The following is a 14843-nucleotide window of genomic DNA, read 5'->3' as shown; positions in this document are numbered from 1 at the left end:
AAGCCTGAATCCTCACTTTATTGTTAAGAACATAGCTATACCTCAGGTGATAACCCAAATATATGATGGATAACTTCCGTTGTTTTTTTGTTTTGTATTACTGTCTTCTACTTGTCTTTAGTACCTGTTTAATTCCTTAATGAAGAAATGCTCTCCAACAACAACAACAACAAAAAAGGCGTATAGAACAGATTAAAAAAACAGTTGTCAAGAGGTACATGGTTTCGTTGTAATTAATTTTCACGTACAGATGAGTTTGATTCTCTAAGCTCCTAGAATTTTAGCTGCTATGATGCCAGCCAGCTCCCCCGCAGCTCCACATGGAAAACATGCTAGTAAGCAGGGAAAACCCAAACTGAAAAATACTGACGTAATTCCAACTCATTCTAATATGCAAACTATGTGACCATAATGCTTGTACAAACAGCTATGGTTGTTAAGAACTCAAGAAAAGAAGAAAAAGCTATTTCAGCACATGCAACGTTCTGTGGTCAGCAGACTTAAGACATTTATTTTGCTGTTTACCCCAATAGTCCATCTAGCAGGGTCTGTGCAAAAGCAGAAAATTTTTAAAACAATGTTCTATAATTCAACATGGTCAGTAAATATGCCTTTATTCTAAAACAAGCTTGATGCCCAGTACTCTGTCTTCCTTGGGGAGTAACAGCCTGAATGGAAGGATAAGCCCTTCAAAACGCACTAGGATTAAACTGGGTTGGATGCTGATAAACTAATATGGAAAAAAGATTCCAGAGGAAAAGGACCTCCATGGAGACCCCCTCCAAGGGCATCCCCCCAGCACTGAGATGTCTCACAGTGAGCAAAAGTACCACGGCTCATCTCAGTTGTTATGACAGTTGAACAATAAGGGGTGCCTGTCTGTCAGTTGTGTAGGACCCCAAGGCTGAAAGGAAGGAAGTTTCAGTTGAGCTTTTGCAAAATTGTTATGAAATATTTTGTTGCTGAAATAACTGAGCAAGTTCTGAGATTTGTTGTAGGAGCTTTGCAGCAGTGAGGGAGGGAGAAGGTGATACAATCAGGAGGAATGCATTCCAGTAGTATAGTGCAACTGTTAGGGCTGCAGAGGTGAGCACGACTCAGGCTCAAATTGCAGATGGCTGCAGTCATCCAGCCTAAAGCAGTTGGAAGATGCAGCTCCTGACAACCCGCCCTGTCTGGCAAACTGGGAGTAGTCAGAGATACAAAAATATTCTAATATGAAAACAATGAATAACAGAGTGACCAAACTAAATGTTGTTAGAGGTTTTTTTTCCATGTACTAGAGGGATGTTCTGTCTGGTTAGATTGTTTTGACCTAAATTCCTGTCCTCCTTTGGTAAAAGACTGGGACCAGTCCCTGTTACTGCTTTAGAAAAATCCCTTATAGATGTTGTAGGGAATGAAAGTGTGTTTTGAAACACGGTTGTGCAATAAAATATTTGAGGGGAAAGATCAACCATCCATGGCACCTTAAATTTTAGAATTCTGCATCGCAAGGTTTGGTTGTTGTGATCACTAACTAGCACTTGGGCCTCATCCGAGCTTTCTAAAGGACTGAGCTCGTAAACCAGACACATTTCTAACTGCAGGCGATGGAGGCAGCTGCTTTGTGCTTCCCGTAACTCAAATACACCATTAGCTATGTAGTGCTGTTTTATGAGAAGATGGATCATTAGTTAGGCTTCCTCCTGTAACTTCTTCATTGTTTAGGTGGTGACCAGGATCTTGATTTGTCTTCTAATCTGAAAGATGTTTGGGTTTTTTTGTCTTGCAAAACATACTTCCTGTAGCATTGTTCAGTCTTTGATACCGCTCAGATACACAACATACTCTTGGAAGTGGGAGCACACACTCATGCGTGCTAAAGACTTAGGCTAAAAGTGATGAGTTAAAAGCTATGTTTGCCTTATACATTTATTTTAAATGCTATTTTGGCAGTAAGCAAGGTATACCACTTTTTGTTTCCATATACCTTATCTCCTTTTTTCAGCTTGTGTAATCGTAGAATCATAGAAACAAAAAATGGTTTGGGTTGGAAGGGACCTTAAAGATCATCCAGTTCCAACTCCCCTGCCATGGGGCAGGGACACCTTCCACTAGACCAGATTGCTCAAAAGCCCCATCCAGCCTGGCCTTGAACACTTCCAGGGATGGGGCATCCACAGCTTCTCTGGGCAGCCTGTTCCAGGTGCATAGCCACCCTGACAGTGAAGAATTTCATCCTTATGTGTAACCTAATTCTACCTCTTTCAGTGTAAAGCCATTACCCCTTGTCTGATCTGTACATACCTTTGTAAAAAGTCACTCTCCAGCTTCCTTGTGGGTGTCCTTTAGGTACTGGCAGGCTGCTATAAGGTCTCCCCAGAGCCTTCTCTTCTCCAGGCTGAACAACCCCAACTCTCTCAGCCTGTCTCCGTAGGAGAGGTGCTTCCAGCCCTCTGATCATCATCATGGCCTCTTCTTGCCCCTCTCCATCAGGCCCATGTCCTTCTTATGTTGGGGGCCCTAGAGCTGGATGCGGAACTCCAGGTGGGGTCTCACCAGAGCAGAGCAGCAGAATCGCCTTCCTCGACCTGCTGGTCATGCTCCTTTTGATGCGGCTGAGGGTACCGTTGGCCTTTTGGGCTGCGAGCGCATATTGCCAGGTCATGTGAAGCTTCCCAGTTCTCATGTAACAAAAAGAAATGTTTATTAGTCTGAATAAACAGCAAGCAGAATTCTATTCAGCTGAAAAGATTAGTGGAGCTGAAATTACAAGTTCTTTAACTTACTGTTAGAAAAACAATAGCACATAGCTTGACTCCCTAACTCAACTTGATCTACTGTTGCTGGATAAAGCAAATAAAAAATGTTGAAGTTGTAAACAGTACATTTACTACTTAGATTTATAGAAATCAGCAATGCCTTATTTATTGTCACTTTCTAGCCCGTAACCACAGTTTGATGTTTTTCCACCAGGGAAACTTGAGGTAGAAAATTCAAAATACAAACTGCAATTACAAAGGACACCAGATTTGCTCTAAATGCTTTCAGTTGGAAGCTGAATAATTCAATACACTTACAGATTTTACAGTCCACAGAAAGCTTCAGTATCAAGGGAACACAGTGGTTGTAAGAGAATGAAACTTGAATATAGCGAGATGGGTGTAGGGGGAAGTTTTGTAATAGAGGAAAACTGCAGAACAGTATTCCTATTGTTTATTAATACTATTAATACATTTTATTATTATTTATTAGGTTTTTATTCATTTATTAATAATGCAAAGTGCTGCAAAACAGAAAGTGTTGTATTCAAATTTTGTTTTCTAAAGACGGTCTAGCTACCCTCTCACCTTTCTGTAGAGAAAATCTATCCTTTTATCTTTTGTATAGGTTGGGAAGGATTCCTTTGGCAATGATTATGTTGAAAATTTGAAGAAGAATGGTATTTCTACAGGTAACATTCTACTTTAAAGAAACCTTTTGTTTTCTTTTTTCTCATTTTATTGCCTTATTAGATATGTTTTACCATTCATAACTATGAATAATTGTTTTGACACAGCTGGCAGGAATGAATGAATAGGGGTGAGAATACGGGGATTTCTCAAATCAGCTGTACAACTAAAAATAAAATGTAATGTTATTACTTCTAAATCTCTGATGATTACATCAGTGCAAGTCACCTGAAGATAACTTTCTGTTATGCAATTGTTTAGGCTGGCATTAATGATGGTAGTGCCTAGTGAGAAATTGAAAAATGCAGTCTGATTATTCATTCTCAACCTCATGTTGGGAGGGGAAGGATAGAGTGGAAATGCATTTGTCATCTCAGTACATTTCACCTCTATTTTGTGAAATGACACACGCAGTCATTTTAGAGACTACAGCTGATGTTTGTTAACATACATACACACAAAAATCGATGTTAAAAGGCTTTTGGGAAAAGGGAAAATTGGAAAATTGGAAAATATTGGAGTATCTTTGCACCTTTGTAACCCTAATTCTCTCTCTTGTGTAAATGTATTATTGTGTGCTGCTTAATTACATGAGCACATTTTTGTCTACACGAATCTTGTCTCCTTCAGGGTTGACAAGGATGGACAGATGCAATCACTAAGTGGCAATTCAATATTCTGTTTGTCTTTTATGTTTCATGTGCAGCCACAACCTTCATTTACTGCATTAATCAAATCCTGTTTTAAAGACAGAACTATCATAATTTTGTAGGCTTTTTTATTATGCTTATCAGTATAGCATCTGAATATTTCACAAGTGTATATACAGGTTTATTCATTGCATATCTTCCAACTTATGCAAGAAACCAGACAAGGATACCATAAAACCAGTGTCTGTTATTGTACAGTTCTAAATCTCCCCGAAGCATGCCTACATCATGAATAAGGTCTTTGATCATGTAAATAAAACTGTTATAATGCATAGCGCCTAATGAAAAGGTGTATTCCACAAGGAACCTTAAATCTCATCTGTTGTGATTTAAATGATTGATCTTGCAATCTTAACATAAATTTTTAAGTAGTCTTTCTAGCAGCAGAAGAGAAGTGCAGGAAAAAGAATTCTGAAATTCCATCATATTGTACAACATTGATACCTAGACAGATCAGTTGATGGGTCCAAGGTACCAATTTCTGCTGATTGAGTGAAAAATATCTCAGAATGGTGTTAGATTGTCACCGCCTACATTGATCATCCCTGGAGGAAGACAGGATGTACCGCTGGTGAGGCTGGTCTGGGATCCCAGCTTGCATTCCAAGATTTGTAGGCAAGAGTGATTCAGTGTGCACAGGCCTTTTTGCTTAGGACTGTCTTATTTCAGTCCCTGGCTTTTCATCTCAGCTTGGTCCTTGTCTAGCCTGCCCCTGTTGTTAAGCATACTGGAAGAAAATCATTGCCTTAATGCCAGTGCTGCCAATTTTCATATCCTGGATCCTTGTCATATTGCTTCTTTGTTTATGTCACTCTTCTATTTCTTAACATACCACCTTACCCTTTTTCTTTCCAACTCTGATCTATTTAATAATTTTCTCCTTTCCTAGTCTTCCTGTCTTCCACAAGCTGTCAGCTACCAGTGCTGCTCACACCTTTTAGACCTTCACTGATGTGTTCCTCCCTCTCCCACATTTGAACTGGACAGCTTGCTTCTCATGCTGCTTATTTTCTGCAGGAAGAGCATTGAGAACAGAGAACAAGACTAGTTCTCTGCTTTCATTTCCAGTGTGCAGACCTAGATCACGGTGGAAAGAAGCTACAATTGTAATTAAAGTTCTGTTCTGGCCGTTGTAGCTGAGCTAGATAAGGGTACTGTGAGGGCAAGTACCTGCAATACTTTAGCAAAACTGAATGAGCATGATTTTATGTGAGTTTTTTCAGCCTTGTTCAAATCTGAGCAGATTTTTAAATTGGCCACAAAAGGCACATCTTGAGAAAGAAGCTAACCTTTGCCCAGCACCAAGTCCATGTTCTGAAGTGTAGACCTTCTGTTCTTAAAGCAGTAAATATGGGATGATCTTCACAATAGACCGTGCTGCCAGCCTCACTTCTAGTTCATTTATCTGAATAATAATCCAAACAGGAAATATATAACCTCACCACAGCCTTTCACAGCACATGTTAATATTGCTACTGAAATGCAAATCTACAGAGAATTAAATGCTGTGTTGTTTTAATATTTTCGTTTTCTCCAGCCTTGACTCTATTGTTTTATTGGATAAAAGAAATACTTCCATGTAGGAGTAGAGTGCCTGGGAAGGCTGTATAAATAACATGCTCTCTCTAAAGAAGAGATGTAGCCAAATTAAAGAATGTTGGACTCGCATTTCTGTTTTGTGGGTGTAAATTAACACTTTTTGTTGTCGTTGGCTTCTCTGGCATTGTTGCACATGAAAGAGTAATTAGCATGTTTAAATTGCTGGAGGTTATGGGTTCATTTTTGATTTAATTCAATTAAACTGCATCACATGCTATTGGTTGAAAGTAATCTATTGAACTTGTGCATGCTGTAACTTTTCCCTTTCTTAGCATTTGTAGGTCAGACTACAGATGCTGCTACTGGAACGGCTTCAATAATTGTCAACAGTGAAGGTACATATTTCTAGTCTGAATTGTCCTCTTTGTTCTGCCTCTATAGCCATAAAAGAAACCTTTGCCTTGTCACTGTTAATTGTGGAGTTATTTTTTTTCTACATCTTTCATTTTTTTTCATGATCTTATTCACACTTTGTTGCACTTCCTTTTATTACAGACAATATTGCAGGATGAGGTGCCTAAAAGCAGCAGAATTAGATGCTTAGATTAGCAGTTTGTTAGCCATAGTTTCATCAGTATCTAGTTTCACTTTGGTCAGAACACACAGTGTAGCCGGAGGTTAAAGCTCTCCTTTTCCACCACATCTTACCTAGCACTTGTACTATGAGGAAAGTTTTGCCTCCTTGGCACACCAAGTCATTATGCCCTGAATCAGGAAAAGGAATTGTCCTTAGTATAAGTAGAACTATTTACACTAGTCTTGTAATGTTACCATAATTCTTGATCTCAAGTTGTATCTGCAGTGATGAATCCACAGTGAAATGGCATATTGGGGTTTTTTTCTGTGTTAATTTTCCTTAGCCTGTGCCTTTGCTCTCATATTGCAGGGGAAGAATGTTTGGCTTGTTTTCATATTCTTCAAGATGGCTAAATTATCCTCTGAAAACTTTCTTTTTATCTTTTTTTCTCAAGCAAGTTTTTCAATTGAGAACTCTTAGGAGAAGTACATATGTCTGGATCAAAATTTAGAGCTCAGAACCAATAATGTTTATGTAAACGTAACAGCTTACATGTAACTGAATTAGTTCACTTTTGGTGCAGCTAAGAGCCTTCATATGAACAGTTACCACAGTTTAGCTGACACATCAACTTAACAAGCTCCTGTGTAACCTAATGGTTGTACACTGCGTTACAGCTCAAAATGGGAAAGGAAACATGACCAGTCACTCCAAGAGCAAACTTGGGAAGGAACTGTGACTAAAGACAAGTCTACACAGGAACATTCAGGAAAATTAGTTGGGGATGTGAGTTTAATTTTCTCTAAGTAAGATTAACCAAAACCTTGCATGACAGTTCTAATTCAGAAATAAGGTAGCTCTAATACATGGGATAAACTGGATACCTGTCTCTTATTTCCACCTCCTTCTCTTCATTTGGGTCAGAAGTTAAATTACCACAGCAACTCTTAAGAACTTCTTTCTTGTGCCACATACAGTCACTACTCTGGCCATTGTAAATCAATCCAGCAGCACTCCCAGGCCTCACTGTTTCGTACACATAACCGTGTTTTGCACTAGGTTTGCTGTGCAGAATACTTGAATAAGAAGGAGTCTTATTACCTTCTGATTCATATGCATGGCCAACTAAAATAAACGTTGTTTAAACTTGAATGTACAGAGGATGACCTGTTAAAATTATAACACCATTAATTTTTATGAAAGGAACAAATGCAAACCTTTATTAGCACCAGGAAAGGGAAACTGATTGTTCAGTGCCATGAGGTTCACAGTGTCAGTATCAGTGTGAAGGGTCTCTGAAAGTCTTGTGATTCACTTAGTGAGATTAATAATGCGTAATGTCAGGCAGCTTATATTTTTCAGAAACTACAAAATTCTAAATTAAGTTACCACTGGCCTCAGATTTCATTTAAAATCTAGTAGAAGAGCAAACCTGGTCAGAACTATGCTATAAAGCAAACAGATGCACAGAATTGGTAATGTTTCTGGTTGTTACTTCTCTCTAAAACCATCTGGCGCCTGAATTGAGTAAATTGCAATAAAATAGCAGTACTTATGTGTTTTGCTGTTGCAAGAGACACTGGTGGGGTTTTTTTGCTGTAGAAAGCTGGCTGATTTGACCTAAACAGGTTTTACAGCACTTTTGAAAGGGCTTGTCTACACACGCTTGTTTTACCACAGCAGTTGTACTGGCATAGCTGAACACCACAGCATTCAATGCACTAAGGTAAAGCAGTTTCTGCTAGTTCAAATTGTACCTGAAAGGGAAGCATTTGAAGTTGGGGGTGGTGATGGTGTTTTGTGTTAAAACAATGAGGGACAAATAAAAAACATAGGTATTGTCTCTTTAAATCACCAAATTTTAATTGCTGTATTTTCACACAGCTAATCTGTACTTCATTTTACCAATTCTTTACAAGATCTGATACTTGGGAAAAACACCAACATAAATCATCTGAGTAAAATCACAGGCAGAAGCAGGAGAGATACTCAAGTAGAGGAAGCAGACTATGATGGATGGGTGAAGGCAAAGGAAAAGAGAGCTGTAGAGAGCTGAGGCAGTTGAAGCTCTGAAATAGACTTTCCCTGATGTTACCTGTTTGTCTGGCTGAGGCTGCTGAATTTCTTTTTGGAGATTTTTACTGGTTACTGAATTGCACAGCTATAACTCATCCATTATTGTAATTGATAAAGTACTGAAAATTTGAATGTTTTCAAGCACATCTGATATTCTCAAAGTTGCATTATATTGTGGGACAATACAGTACCATTTCAATAAAAGACAGAGAGGTTAAGCCCCTGGTTTAGCGCAGAATGATGGAGAGATGTTTGACAAGTTTATAGTGCTGCACTGGGAAAGTGCAGCCAGGAGATGCTACAAAGGTTCCCTGTGGGCTGGTCTCAGAAATCTGTGCATGACCTCATGTTCCTTTCAGTTGTTCGCTTTTATGTGACTGCCTCTTCAGATGGGTTTTGACTAAACACAACGTTAAGTTTACCAGGACCCTGTACACTTCAAATCTGTACTTTCACACCTAAGGAGAAAAGCTGGTACATCCAGCTGCTTTTATTAACACATTTTCTTTGAGGTGCATTGCACCACTTTGAACCCCAGCTTTTCCTTCCCCTTTCAGCCTGCCTTCTTTCCACAAACTCTGTCACTTAGCACACCTTTTGCGATCAGTGTGCTATGCAATGGGAAGAATTAGGGAGGAAAAAAGAACTCCTTATGGATAATTTTTTACGTTATTACCTGTGCAGCTTATTGCAGCTGTGTCTATAGCTGATACTGACTGTTGATGATGCCATTAAGCTGCCTGACTGGACCAGTGGCTTGAACCAGTCTGACAGCTTCCATGTTCATAGCAAAAATTCAGTGGAGGGACAACAGAGACTGGCAGGTCATGATTAAAGTGCTCTTGATTATTGCAAGTTTGGACTTAAAGTTCACATACACAGAACACTGCAAGATAACCCTCACTTGAGATAGGCATTGTGCTGACTTTACGATAACGTTATTAATCATTCATGAACAGTGAATAGGCAGTATTTTGTAAGTGAGAGCACCTTCAATACCAAAGCACTACCAGTATAAAAACATTCAAAATATATATTTATATAAGGCTAAATAAACAAAGGAAACTTAGAATACATATCCCAGCTTGTTTGGATTATATTTTCCAAAGATAAAATCTTTGTTTTGAACCTTCAGGTTTATGAAGAAACGGCACCTGAATTTTTATAGAATTTCTATGTATTGACATTCATCGTGAACTTGAATGTTTTGTGTACAAGACTATTCAATGATTCTACCAAGTAATTGCATAGAAATTATGATACCATGACACACCCAAAACTTGCCCTCATATTCATGAACTGTGTGATTTGGCAGCAGATGCTTTTCTTGCAGCATTCTTTTCTGGTCACAAATATCATCTTTTTTCCCTGTGAATTATTATGCAGAAGCTCTGCAGCTGTTGTTATAATTGTGTTGTTTGAGATTTTGGTGAGTTCTAAGCACTACTGATGGCTTTTAAGCTCATCATCCCATTTTAAAAAGTGAGAGTTATTGCACTGTGGTGTTCACTGGTTTGCCTTTGATTTTTCCATTGGCACTTTTCATCTGGTGGCAACTATAAATGACACTTAGAAAAAGTTTAGCTTGAGTTACCCATCTTTCTAAGAAGTGACAGTAGGAGGTTTAGATGCCCAGCTGAGGACAGTATTTACATATGTAGCATTCACACTGTTTTAAGTATTGTTCAGACCCAATCCCTATCTGATGTAAGCCTGCACTATTATATCAACTTCACTTAGCTGTTGTAGCTTATAGGAACTGTGAATGTGGCCCTTGGTATTTTAGCTGATGTCTGCAAAACTTGAAATTATATAGATGCTCCCATCAAAACTGAGAATTCTTATTCTAAGTAAAGATATGTTAGAGCTACCTGTAATGCACTAAGTGTATTTTTCTCATTCTTAGCATGGGTAACATTTTACCTCGCTTGAGCTGTTTCAAAATTAGATGTACGACTTAAGGCTTCACCTAGAGTTAACAGAGATACACAGACATTTCCAGACAACGGTTTATCTCCTCCTCAAACAGATATCTAAGATATATAAGATTTTAAAAACACTGAAACTCTTTGTCTCTCATCCTTGTTGAAGGAACCTAGAAAACTAATTTTTAGAAATTATTTTTCTTAGCATTTTCTAGAATGTAGATTTTTTAAAAAACTTTAAAAATTAGTTAATGTTGGACAAGATGAATCCCACCCCTCTTTGCCATCTGTCTTTAACTCTGTTGTCCCTGGTGCTAATTTCCCATCTGATTTCCCTGGCAAGAAATAATTGCTTTCAACAAAATGGTTGTTGGGAATACAAAATTCTGGTATTCATTCTGAGTGTGTGGGTCCAGATTCTGCTTTCATGCGCGCCGGTGCAAGTTTGTGGTGGCTGCTGTCATTCACAGTTGATGTGATATAGGTAGCTAAGAACAGAACGTGGCTTTTTCTCGAAAGCTCAGGTTAAGCCCGCCCGGTCTGATACACCACAGTAGGTGCTGCATTTCCCTGGCAGGTTTGAAAGCAGACATGAAGTCTCTGACCTGTTGTAGTTACAAAGAAAAGCTTCTGACTGTGATCCAGTGCAGCATGGTCTACCTTGAATTTGCACATATGAGTTTAAGCAAACAGGCTCCCTTATCGCCTTGGGCCATTAGCTCTAAAGCCTAATAATAATATACATGTCAGTACAGCTAAATAGTTCAGCAAGATAATGCAGCAAGATGTGGCTAGAGTCTGAGAATCTAGGTAGCACAGAGTCCAGGCAGGAATTAAATATATTCTTGTTCCACTGATTCCCTGCATTTTACTGTTTGCACTGCTGCGGCCTATAAGCTTTCAAAATATATACTTGGCAAAATAGGTGCAATTTGACTTTGAATGTTTCCTCAGCAGGATTCAGATGTCTTTGATAGCACTTCCTTGTTGCAGAAAGTTTTTTCTTTTTTCTTTTTTTTCTTTTTTATTTTTATTATCTGAGGTGCCCATCGTTGTCTGTTGAAAAGCAGGGCGTTGGCTTTAAGTGCTGAGGTTTTGCTTTTCATATGCAGCTGTTCTGTACCAAACCATTGACAGCAGAATTGCTTTGGAAAGCTTGGGCCCCTCCCTCTGAGATCATTATATTATACTTTCCATTGTCCTGCTTTCTTTTCAGAACATATTTAGGGAGACAAGCTTTGCACGTTTCTTATTCAAAGGACTTTGAAGTTGCATTCAACAAAAATAATGTATTTAAAAACATAAATATTTATTTCCAGAGTAATTCAGTTCATTACACAATTGGTAGCCTTTAATGATTGGCAGTCTTTAAAGGAATCTTCAGCGGGGGCAGGCTGAGCCCGTAAATCAAGGAGCAACAGACTTATTGAATTTAATACCTGAGTGATTAATAATAAATTTTAATTTGAAGGCACCCATGCCTGAAGGTCTCTAGGTGTTGTAACAGAGATTGAAAGAAAAAAAAAAAAGAAAGAAAGAAACTGTAATAAAAGAAGGCTACTTGCATGTCTGAAGGAAAACAATATTTGGAACCTACGTAAATGAACCTCCTCACCTAACTGTAAAACAAACTACAAGAATGAAAAGGATCTTAGACGAGTGTTGAGATGCTGCGGTGCTTTCACACTTACAGCTTTGCTTAGGCTCTTCTACTGGCCAGCTTTAAGTGCAGAAGAATCTGTCACCCTCTTTCTTTACTCAACTCAATTCTGACTAAGCTTTCCTTAGACACAGGCGTTACCTTTCTAGGTTCTGGTGGCAAGCTGCTTCTGGTTTTCGTGATGGTTATGGGCCCTAACTTGAAGTGTCACAGGCAAATGGAGCAAGTCAGTTTTTCTGAAACCTACAGAACATGCATAGTTTTCATAGCTTTGTGAAATATTCTCTGTTTCCAGCTGATGGGAAAATTAAAATTTTTATAGCATTTTTGGCATATGAATTCAGTAATCACATTGATGCTTTTCAAGTGCTACTGGAATATTTTAGGAAACTGCAAATATCAGCCTTAGTGTATGTCGCTCATCTCCCCTGTGACTAGTACAGTGCTTCTTTAGAGTTCAGAGAAAACACCAAAATAAGCCCATACGTGACTTTTCCCGAATAAATATGTACTGCATTCACTGTGCAGTGTAGTATCCATTAGCCCATTGACCTTTTTGATTATCTTGTGAAACCCTTGGATATTTGAAAATGCCAGTAATGCCTACATTTTTACTGGGGTGTTTTTGGAATGAAAATTGCAATCTTCATCTGAAATGTATTGTAGAAAAGCAAGGAGTTGGTTTACATTCTTTATTGCAAAAGTTAATGTAAAAAACCGCAATCTCTTCTCTTTCAGGACAGAATGTTATTGTCATAGTCCCAGGAGCCAACCTGCTTTTAAATTCTGAAGACCTGAAGAGGGCTTCTGATGTCATCTGTAACGCCAAAGTGGTTGTTTGCCAGCTAGAAATAACCCCTGCTGTTTCTCTTGAAGCTCTGAAAATGGCACATGCCAGTGGAGGTAATTTAACATAAGCCATTCTGTCTCCCTCATTTGTGTTGCATGAAAAATATTCTTAATCTTTCTTTCTAAATAAAGATCCTGCAGTCTATTCTTGTTTCTGTCATACTAGTTTTCTTTAGAAATGAAACAATGGCCAACAAATTCATGCTATGCTAATGAAAACTGAATTCAGTTTTAAAATTTTTGCAGTGTTTACCTTCAATGGCAAATCAACCCATGCCCTTATAATGTCCCTGTATATGTCTGGTGCTGCCTTTCCTCCTATGTGACTAAATACAGTATAATGTTGTTAGGTCAGTAACCGCGGGCCTGACTCTGGTATTGTTCCAGAGCAGAACAGGCATAATGAATGCAAGTCAGTGAAGTTCCACACTCAATAAAGTGTGAAATGACGTTATTCTCCCAGCTTAGCAGTAGGTATGGCTGTGGTTTTCTATATAGAAGTTAGCATCCTTAAAGTAAAAAAAAAATGCTTTCTATTCTTAACCAAAATTCTTAGAGTGTGACATGGCGCGTTGCCTTTGAACAGACAGAGTCATGCTCTGTGAAATTATTAGTAAATTGTTACTGTGCTATACTCTTAAATGTAGGTCATTGATCCTTCAGTGTAGCATGCAGGTGAAAGCTGACATTTTGATTGAACAGGATGGGGTTTTGCTACTGATATGGTGGTTTTGTTTAAGTTTTAAGTGCCTATAATGCTTTCAGTTACTCAAGCACAATTACCTCTGTATTTAAACGCTAAGTAAATAATTATGCAATGAAGGCATCTATATGAGATTAAAAATATATTCTTGTCTATCCAGAAGACAAGACTGGGGGTGTACAGCTCATAGTATGGTCAATCATGCAGCAGGTCTGGGATGGAATTAGGATCAGAACTGACTGGTTCCTTGCAGGTGGGCCCAGGCTTGCTCCAGCAGATCAAAGCACGTTGGGATTGTTGAGTCCTCAGTCCTTCTTCTGCACAGAGATCTGTTGTGCATCTGTTGTGATCACTAGTGTTCATGCACTGGGGAAGATGTCAGGTGTAACAGAACTTTATGCATCATGTTGATGTATTTTGTGCTGATTTAAGCAGCTATGGTAGATAGGAGGCTGGGAGAGGGTGGCTCTGAAACTGTGGTGGTAATAGTCATAAACTCTATAAACAGAACTGTGCATGAGGAAAAATTATTTTGACTTCTGTTTGAAATGTCAAAACTGGGTTCATGCAAATCAAATAAAAATTTCAAACCTTAGAAAACTGAGCAGCACCTGGATGCCTGAAATACTTAGGGAGTAAATGGGGAAAAGAGCTTACTCTGTTTTTTTCATTGTATTTTATAAAAATGGATAAAAGCATTCTTAATGTAGTGGTTAATGGAATACAGTTGAGTCACGAGTCAATAGCCATAACTTATTTTGTCTACTTCTAACTCTATGCATAGTTTTGGTGAAGTTGCTTCACACTTTTGTCACTCTCATACAGCAAGATGCCAGCCTGTGACAGAAGATAAGTTTTCTTTAAAGGCAATTAAAAAAATCCAACCCTGGTATATGGAACAGACATGGAAGCATTTAGCAACTTTAGACAGATAGATATATGTATATTTGGGGGACAGGGAGAGCAGCTACAGTTCTGCACTGTCAGTCTGTTGTTGTGCATCTCTCACATCAGGAAAGCTTTGGTTGCTTCTGCTTTAAAGCAACAGGCTACACATGTTCACATGTCATGTACAGTCAAATCTAAGTAAACAGCTGCATTTGTAGGATTGTAAAAATCTATCCTTAGCCAACTGTAAATTGTTAATGCAATTTCCCTTCTTTTAGCTTGCAATACCTTCATGTATAATGCAGTACTGCATGTTAGGATGTGCACTAGACTATTTTAGTTTAAAACAGATGCATACCCAGATGCCTCAAACCTCTGCTTCAAGGGGGTTTTGCTTGTTTTTTGGTTTTTTTTTTTTTCATTCTTACTGAAAGAAATAAACAAAAAGATGGAGAAAGAATGTGGACACACAGGCGAAAACG

The 14843-nt window shown here is 38.5% G+C and overlaps 1 protein-coding gene across 1 annotated transcript in view; it reads left to right on the top strand.

Annotated features, from left to right (window-relative positions):
* The window catches only part of RBKS (ribokinase), a gene marked incomplete at both ends in the record, with an annotated part of 68919 nt that overhangs the window by 20719 nt on the left and 33357 nt on the right, over positions 1–14843 (top strand). The window contains 3 exons of the mRNA XM_080342906.1: positions 3373–3436; positions 6016–6078; positions 12660–12824. Of these exons, the coding sequence (XP_080199032.1) occupies positions 3373–3436; positions 6016–6078; positions 12660–12824 (292 nt within the window). The remainder of the gene's footprint in view (positions 1–3372; positions 3437–6015; positions 6079–12659; positions 12825–14843) is intronic.

Source organism: Nesoenas mayeri (assembly GCF_963082525.1).
Source record: "Nesoenas mayeri genome assembly, chromosome: 3".
Taxonomy (NCBI): domain Eukaryota; kingdom Metazoa; phylum Chordata; class Aves; order Columbiformes; family Columbidae; genus Nesoenas; species Nesoenas mayeri.
The sequence above is the reverse complement of the archived record's forward strand: the minus strand, read 5'-3'. Positions and strand labels throughout refer to the sequence as shown.